The sequence below is a fragment of the Mus caroli genome, chromosome 11 (genome assembly GCF_900094665.2).
Source record: "Mus caroli chromosome 11, CAROLI_EIJ_v1.1, whole genome shotgun sequence".
Taxonomy (NCBI): domain Eukaryota; kingdom Metazoa; phylum Chordata; class Mammalia; order Rodentia; family Muridae; genus Mus; species Mus caroli.
Window position 1 is genome coordinate 95,244,962 of NC_034580.1, and position 8,336 is coordinate 95,253,297.

The following is an 8,336-nucleotide window of genomic DNA, read 5'->3' on the forward strand; positions in this document are numbered from 1 at the left end:
GGGTCCAGGAGCGACCTGGGAGTGCAAATGCTCAGAATACATCCTGTGCATGCGTGAAGACGTCACATTATTCTACTATTAATTTATGCTAATAAGGAACAACCACAAAATCACACATCTCTATTAATATGATTGGATTCTAGGCCCACGTTTGCTCTAATCTCTCCTATATTTGGAATATTGCTGTAACATTATATTCCTAAGGGGCAGTGATTATGAAAATGAAATCACTGTAAGTCTTAAAATTGAAGGAAAGTTAGTACTTCATCACCTTATTCCTATTATTGGATGTCTACCTCACTTCAACACAAATGCTTTCTTTAGTCCCAGTTGCAGATGAAGAATGCGCCAGGCACACATTTCCCAATGGTGACAGGAAATAAGTTTCTTCTGTCAAAGTGTCAGTGGAAGTACTCTTATTTTCCCTGACCTTGTCTGGAAATCCTTGTGAAAACCTGAGGGGGCCAGACCTCCTAATTAGTGCATAAACTTCACAGGAATCCAAAGTTGCTATGTGTCCACAGTCTGTAGCACAGCCAGGGACCTTTCAAAGACAAGACAGTGGCAGCCAGTAGGGGTAAGTTGCTCAAGGAAGGTTTATTGACTGTAAAGAAATGCTGACAGATGGCTGTAGGGTAATCAGGTGAGCCCTCACGTTTGCAAGTGACTTCTCTCCAGACGGATGGGGAGTTCTGCCGCTGCTGGCTCAGAAGGAGAAAGGAACAGAAGACAACAGGACAGACATTTTTTTCTTCAAAGTCTTGCTCATTTCCCAGACACATTTCATGCCTTGTCTCCTTTGAAGCTTTTCTTCTTCTTCTTTTGCTCATGATCTTTGCTAATTGCTTTGAGATTTCTCTTCCAGGGAGTGGAGCCTAGTGGTAAGTATCTTGCTGCGCTGATCCACCTCCTCTAGAACTTTCTTAACCACTATGGCTTTCACTGAATCTGAAAACCGAGCGTTAAAAGAAGATTTTCACCAAGGGAGAAGGAAATGAATAAGAAGGAACATAAAGGAATAATAAGATGTTTTTTCCAAGTGTAGGTAGAAAGCACAAATACGATTCATCTTTGGTGGATTTTGATTACTTGGTTGGGCCAAATCATGGTGACTTTTGACATTACTGAAAATAAGCATTCGTGTCTAAAGTTAGACATCTAGCATGCAATGGCATCTACTCTAAGTCTTACTGTAAAAACAATGACCTGTGTACTGGAATTAATGAGGGCTGACAGAATAATGGAATTTCCCTTTTCTTACCCTTGATTTGGTTTCCAGCATTTCCAGATCCATAATCTTTAGACTTGTAACTCGAAGACTTACAGGCCCTGTGAAGACACCACAAAAGAGTAAACGTGGAGGAAATCCCTTCTGTTGTAGATCCACTGTTAGGATTTCTCTTGCTCTTTGGAGAACAGGATCAGTGGGTCACAGCTGAAAGCACTCTAACGTTAAGAAGCGACAGTTTTAAATGTTCATTCCTTGCTCTGTTAGATGTTGCTAAACGCTGCTGATTCGTTTCCTGGCAGTGGAGTGCGGATGCTTAACACTTAACATCCATGGTAACAGAGACAGCGCATTTGTTCCTGGTCACAGTCTGGTCACGGCTCTAATAGTTCAGCGCATCCCTCAGTGTCAGTGGGGAAAGGTTCTGTGATTGTAATGGATTCAGAGGCAAAGATTGTTCAAATATCATTGCTAGGGTTGCATAGTGTTTACATAAAACCTACGCGCTTTCTCCTATACCTTGAATCTCACCCATTCTCCTATACCTTGAATCTCCGGGACACTTACAACACTGTGGTGTGCAGGTAGCTGCTGTTCTTTAAGAGGAAGATCAAGAGGAAGCCTGTGAGTGTCCAGCACCAATGCACTGTTTCCTTTGCGATAGTTTCCTGCTGTGGGTGCTGGGATCCACTGATGTGGAAGAGATGGACACGGAGGATGGAGGACAAACAGCATTTTCCACATAAACCCCTCCACCTACCCTTCATCTCCTCCTATGAGGAGGCAGTAGGTCTCGATCTCCTTCTCCAGGTGCGCCTTGACATTCAGCAGCTGCTCATATTCCAGCTTCTGGCCCTCGGTCTCCGTCCTCACCTGGTGCAGCTGCTCCTCCAGGGCGCTGATCTGAGCCTGGATCTGAGCCAGCTGCGTGCAGTAGTTGCCCTCCGTCTCCGTCAGGGAGCACTCCAGAGAGTGTTTCTGTCAGGAGGAACAGAGAGTGGGTGAGAGGATGCCCAGCTGTTCAGCTAGCTGTCACTAGCTATATGTAGTAGCACATGCCTTTAAAGCCAGTACTTGGAAGGCAGAAGCAGGTAGATCTCTGAGTTCCAGGCCAACCTGGTCTACATCACTGAGTTCCAGGCCAGTCAGAACCACAAATGAAATCCTATCTCAAAACAAAAACAAAACAGATAACAAACAAACAAACAAACACCACGTCCTCAGTGATCTGCTGCTGCAGGGAAGCACTCTGAAATGACATACAAAAGGGCTGGAGAGGTGGCTCAGCAGCTAAGAGCACTGACTGCTCTTCCAGAGGTCCTGAGTTCAATTCCCAGCAACCTCAGGGTAGCTCACAACATTCTGTAATGAGATCCAGTGCCCTCTTCTGGTGTGTCTGAAGACAGCTACTGTGTACTCATATACATTAACTAACTAAATCTTTAAAAAAACAAAACAAGACAAAACAAAAGTATATGTGAATGTCTTTTTGGCAGCAAGTGGGGCCTTTAGAGCAGTATGTGGAAATTTGAAACAAACTTAGGGAGCTGTAGAAGATTCCTTCCATACCGTGGCCAGGAGAGACTGCAGTTCTATCTCCAGGGTTTGGAGCGTTCGCTTCATTTCCGTGAGCTCATTCCTGGCTGAGGTGGTGGCACCCACGTCCTCGGTGATCTGCTGCTGCAGTGAAGCACTCTGAAATGACATCCAAGAGGGGCAGATTTTAGTTTTGTGAAGAGCACAAAAGCACAGAGGGACAACATTGTTCGGCAAGAGTTACCTTCTCTTGGAACCAGGCCTCGGCGTCCCTGCGGTTCTGCTCAGCCAGGGCCTCGTACTCGGCTCTCATGTTGTTCAGCAGGACGGTGAGGTCCACCCCCGGGGCTGCGTTCATCTCCACGTTCACGTTGCCTCCGGCTGCGCACTGCAGAGCCTGCATTTCCTAGGGGCAGAGAGGTGTTGAGATTAAGTCAAGCGGGACATTCAGGGAGTCTAGACGTTTTTTCTCCTTGGCTCTGCAGTGACCATTTCGACACATTTTATAGCTCCTCTCCATTTGACTTATCTCTCAAGGCCAATGAAGATAAAACTACCTCATCAAGGAGCCTGCTTCGTTCTGAAAGAATCTTAAAGGACCCAGAGCTATTTATTAGTGAGCCCAACCCTCTTCTCGAGGCTGCATGTCCTCAGTTTAGCTCTGAGACAGAGTAAGCCTTCATTCCTTCACAAATACAAGTCCTTAAACCATTTTAAAGAATAGCCTCCTGGCTCTTATTTGGATTGCTTAAATATGATTTTATTCTGTATTCTTCAGTCAGGTAGAGAGCACTTTGATATTTTCTCAGCTCAGGGACTCCCTGAACATAGAGCATAACCAAAAGGTTGAGTTCAGATAATTTTGAAACAGTTGAAATGATATAAATAGATAAATAAGTGTGTGTGTGTTCTCACGTGCCTGTGCACGCTCTTGTGCTCTGGAATGTGTACAGGGAAGGAAGGATTCAGCTGCTTGTTAAGTTTATGCAATCATTATAAAGTCCCTTTTGGACTTTCTTGTCAGACAGATCCCTGTGTGATTTCTGGTTCTGGCCAATTGTAAATGTGTTAATTTGGGAAACTTATGATTTACCTGAAGATTGGAGCCCCTTATAAAAATCCGTCTCTGGGTGGTGGTAAGAGAAGTGGGAGAATTGTTAATAAGACTGTGACTTTTCTGGATTGTTTGCCACGGGAATGCTGGCTATGGTGATTCCTGTCATCTGGAGAGCAGGAATCTGTTCTGCTGTCAGACTCCGCAGTATTCTGTCTGCATGGCATGCTGTTGGCGAGCAGTTCTAAGAGTGTCTATAGACACAGGTGTCCCCACCAAGTCTGTGTGAACTGACATAGCCTAGGTCGGCTGTCTGCTGTAGAGTCCTTCCTCCCACCTCCTGAAGCAGGGCAGCTTGCTTTCCTGCATGAAGTCAATCTCCAGGTCCTTATATAATGTCCTTCCTGTCTCTGTCTCTGTCTCTGTCTCTGTCTCTGTCTCTGTCTCTGTCTCTGTCTCTGTCTCTGTCTCTGTGTGTGGCTTTAAAGACCACAGGACTTAGGGAAACCCAGTTCAACAACAAACAAACAAACAAACAAACAAACAAACAAACGAAAGTAAGATAAAACTAAAGGAAAATCTGTGGCTGGCCATCCATAAGCAAAGCATTTTTAAAAATCAATTGCTCCTAATTCCCCAGCAATTCCCCAAGTAACCACCACGGATTATAACCACATGTGAATGCATAGAGCCAAGTGAATGCTGCGATTCAAGTAGTTTAATTTACAAATTATCCTCAGGACTAACCACGTAGCATGTTAGCCTTTGCTCCGGATTTAAGCTTTTGTGTTCACTATGGATCTTTGGTCATTTAAAAAAAAATCAAAGACTTAAAACATCATCCCCTCACCTCATTTTTTAGTACAGAAAATATGGACTGTAAAAACAATGGCTTTGTGGTCAAGTGAGAACTTTTGAAGGATGCTATAGGCCTGGAAGTGACGTTCAAGTATAACAGTTTAATTGTAGTTTCACCTTTATCACTGTGTCTATTAAGAATATTTCAGGGGCTGGAGAGATGGCTCAGCGGTTAAGAGCACTGGCTGTTTTTCCAGAGGTTCTGAGTTCAAATCCCAGCACCCACATGGTGGCTCATGACCATCTGTAATGGGATCCGATGCCCTCTTCTGTCATGAAGGCATACATGCAAATATAAATAGCTCTTGAAAAGCAAAAATATAGAAGAATATTTAAAGTGCTAAATGGAACATGCGTGTTACACGACTGCCCTCAAGGCTCAGGAATAATTGTGAAGAAGGTGTAGAGAGATTAAAGAATCAGAGGTAGTGCAGGATGTCAAGGTAGGAGTGATTTCTGGACCCAAAAGCGTGGTTGCATGTATGACTTCACAGCGGTAGTGACAGCGTTCACGAGACTCACACAAGCTCAAGCCAGACAAAACCCTAGCATGGAGTTGGAGAGTTGGGCACAGAATCCTACCCCTACTGAGGATCTACTGGCATTTGATGGCAGTGGGGAGAGGAGAGTTCGTTTTCTCCAGCGATGTGACCCCTGGGAGTGACTACAGGCCAATGTGCATTTCCAAGAGTAACTAAGCAACACTTGACGGACATGGTGTGGGGAGGGGAGAAGAAAACTCAAAGTTGGGTGGGTGGGGAGGTGAAGACCGAGAGGATGGAGATGGGGGGGGATTAGGGGAGAAGGGTGGATATGATCAACACGAATAGAATTCTCAAAGAATCAATACTAATACTATAAAAAAAAAGAATGTCATACATACTATTAAGACTGAATACTGAAAGTATGCAGTTAATGCATGCTGCTGTGATGTAGAAATTTAGACTCAGTTTTCTTAGGATGGCCTTTAAAGGACACTCATTTCATCTAATTGGGTTAATTGTCTAAGTAGTCCAATTAATATAGCGATAATGACAGCCAGCCGCTGATCTTAGAAGCCTGATTGTTCTGGAAAGCATGATTCTCACCGCCCCCTCCCCCAGCCGTGGGAAAGTGGGCATAGGAATAAGGGTGAATAATACAGGTAAGTAACTCATCACCTGCAAAGACAAGCTGGCCTCCTATGATGTGGTCTGGGACTCTCTAGAGCAATTTCTTGCTTACGAGGGGAGGGGTGGCGCTATTGGCTGAGAGGCGGCCAACCTTACCTCTTTGTGGTTCTTCTTGAGATAGGTCAGCTCCTCGCTCAGGGTTTCGTACTGAATCTCCAGGTCAGTGCGGCACAGGGTGATTTCATCCAGAACCCTGCGCAGCCCGTTGACGTCAGCCTCTACGCTCTGGTGGAGAGCCAGCTCGTTTTCGTACCTGCAAAAGCGTCAGGGATTTTTCCAGTTTGTCACCAGGTTGAAGACAGTCACCAATCATGGAGGTACTCAGGACTTTTGAAGTGGCAAATCTGGCCACTTTTGTGACTTCTTTGAAGTATGTTATACACTTACTGTTTTTTTTTGTTTTGTTTTGTTTTTGTTTTTGTTTTTTAAATATGAGAGGCATTTGACAGAACAAAGAAGCAGATTACTGGACTCTAGTTTTATAAATAATCACTAAAACTAGCCAGTGTATAGAAAAGCAAGAATATTCTGTTTTTTTTTTTTTTTTTCTAAAAGAATCTAAGATGTGTTTTGATCACACACCTCTGGCTCCCTAGTTCGCTACTCTCAGTCCCCTTGAATAGTCCCTAACATGGCCCCTCCTATTTTCATTTGTGTGTGTATGTGTGTGTGTGTTTTTTTTTTGTTTTTGTTTTTGTTTTTTTTTTTTAACTTAGCGCCCAATCAGTGCTACCTGCTGGGATCTTGATGGATCTTATTGGCTTGACTTTATTCAGGTACCCCTTGAATGCCTCTGCGAAGGCTGGCCTCTCTAGAGCACTTCCTCTTCCTCCTCCCATCCTCTGGCTGGAACATTCTTTTCACACCTCTAGGTTCATCTTGCTTACTTTAAATCCTAGCACTTTCTAACGTTGGAGTAAGACTGACTAGAATTTGATGGAGGGATTAAAAACAACACTGAATTAGGACCGCACGGATCTCCATGGATTCTTTTCGCTCCCGTGACTGACTTACTTGAGTCTGAAGTCATCAGCCGTGAGCCTGGCATTGTCAATCTGCAGTACAGCATTGGCATTGCTGGTGGTGGAGGTGATGATCTGGAAACCAGGAGTTTGACTTTTTAAAAAAGCTATTTATCACAATAATTTTAAAAGGTAAAGGTGGTATTTATTTATTTATTTTGGTAAAGGTTTTTTTTTTAATGTTAGAAAATGCTAAAAATGATAAAAACCAACTAAGCTATCAGTCAAGGGCATGTTTAACATGAAGTTAAAGACTTGAATCTACTTCATGATTATTTCCGATGCCTTTAAATGCCCTTAAAAATACCACTAATAATCATGTAGCATGCTTTTTTTTTTCAATAAAAAGAACATTTAGATAGTAAACTATGTACATGTGACGTGCAAAGATATAATTTCTTACCTGGTTTTTAAGATCATCAATGATGGGGAAGTATCTACTGTAGTCATGATCGAGACCTCGGCAAGACCCAGGTCCAAATTTTTCATACCAGCCCTTGATCTTCTGCTCCAGGTCAGCGTTGGCCTCCTGCAATGCTTGCACGTTATCCAGGTAGGAGGCCAGGCGGTCGTTGAGGTTCTGCATGGTCACCTTCTCATTGCCGGAGAGGAGCCCCCCCTCGTTCACAGTGAAGCCAGCACAGGAGTTGGCCACCCCCGTGTTTCCTCCCGTGGCGCTGCCCCCGAAGGCGCAGGAGAAGCCACTTCCAATGCCTGCCACGCCACATGCATTTCCAGCTCCGAAGCTGGCTCCCCTGAGCGATCCTGTGCTGGGGCGAGCATAGGACCTCCTGGATCCACTGGAAAGGCGAAGAGACATGATCTCAGGGCAAGCGTGTCGCTGAACTGTGTTCTTGGAAGTCAGACTAGAGTGCCTTCTAACCCCGATGCTTTTGTTTGCCCTTTTATAGACAATTCTCAAGGGTGTTCTATGAAATTCTGCCTACATAGGGTAAAGCCTGGCTTGCCAGCCTCAGCAAGTTAACGTAATTGGATGATTTTTTCTAATTAGTAACTAACTTTGTTGGGCTCATTTCTGTAGAAGGGCAGTTGCCCCTAGGTCAGTGTTTATCTGAGAAATGGATCCGGGTGGAGCAATGTCAGGCTCATTATTACAATTTAAAATTACCAGTGAGTCATAGGTTACTTCCAGCCGAAACAGATAACGCTTGCGGCTCCATCATGGAGAAGGGATTTGGTATTGGGGGTTTTGGGTTATCTCGCCAAGACAGGTTTTGAAGTTTCCAAGACTTTGCTTTGCTGTGTCGATTCTTCTTACATTGGTATAGAGGGGCAGCAGCTATACATTTCCTTCACACTTGGCCCTTCAGTCACTAGGTTGTGGTTGGCTCATTTGTTCTGAATTCCTCATCACAGCTCCCGATGGGAAATCAGCTTCCATTCCGCTGACATGTGCAACATACTCCGTTGACACTTATGCGTGAGCGTAGTTGTCTCCTCCTCTC

General features: G+C 44.3%; 1 protein-coding gene across 1 annotated transcript; it reads right to left on the minus strand.

Annotated features, from left to right (window-relative positions):
- Positions 1 to 245: 245 nt before the first annotated feature.
- Krt25 (keratin 25) lies at positions 246 to 7,744 on the minus strand. The gene is made up of 8 exons (XM_021176718.2): positions 7,274 to 7,744; positions 6,863 to 6,945; positions 5,945 to 6,101; positions 3,009 to 3,170; positions 2,798 to 2,923; positions 1,989 to 2,206; positions 1,262 to 1,329; positions 246 to 948 (listed from the first exon to the last, which is right to left on the minus strand). Exons 1-8 carry the CDS (start codon positions 7,688 to 7,690, stop codon positions 839 to 841), a joined length of 1,341 nt encoding a protein of 446 aa, XP_021032377.1. The 5' UTR covers positions 7,691 to 7,744; the 3' UTR covers positions 246 to 838.
- Positions 7,745 to 8,336: the final 592 nt, after the last annotated feature.

Coding starts and splice junctions, on each gene's coding strand:
- Krt25 (XM_021176718.2), bottom strand. CDS start 7,690: ATGTCTCTTCGCCTTTCCAGTGGATCCAGGAGGTCCTATGCTCGCCCC. Junction 3,171..5,944: donor TCAAGAAGAACCACAAAGAG/GTAAGGTTGGCC, acceptor CTCTGCCCCTAG/GAAATGCAGGCTCTGCAGTG. Junction 2,207..2,797: donor TGCAGTCTCTCCTGGCCACG/GTATGGAAGGAA, acceptor TCCTCCTGACAG/AAACACTCTCTGGAGTGCTC.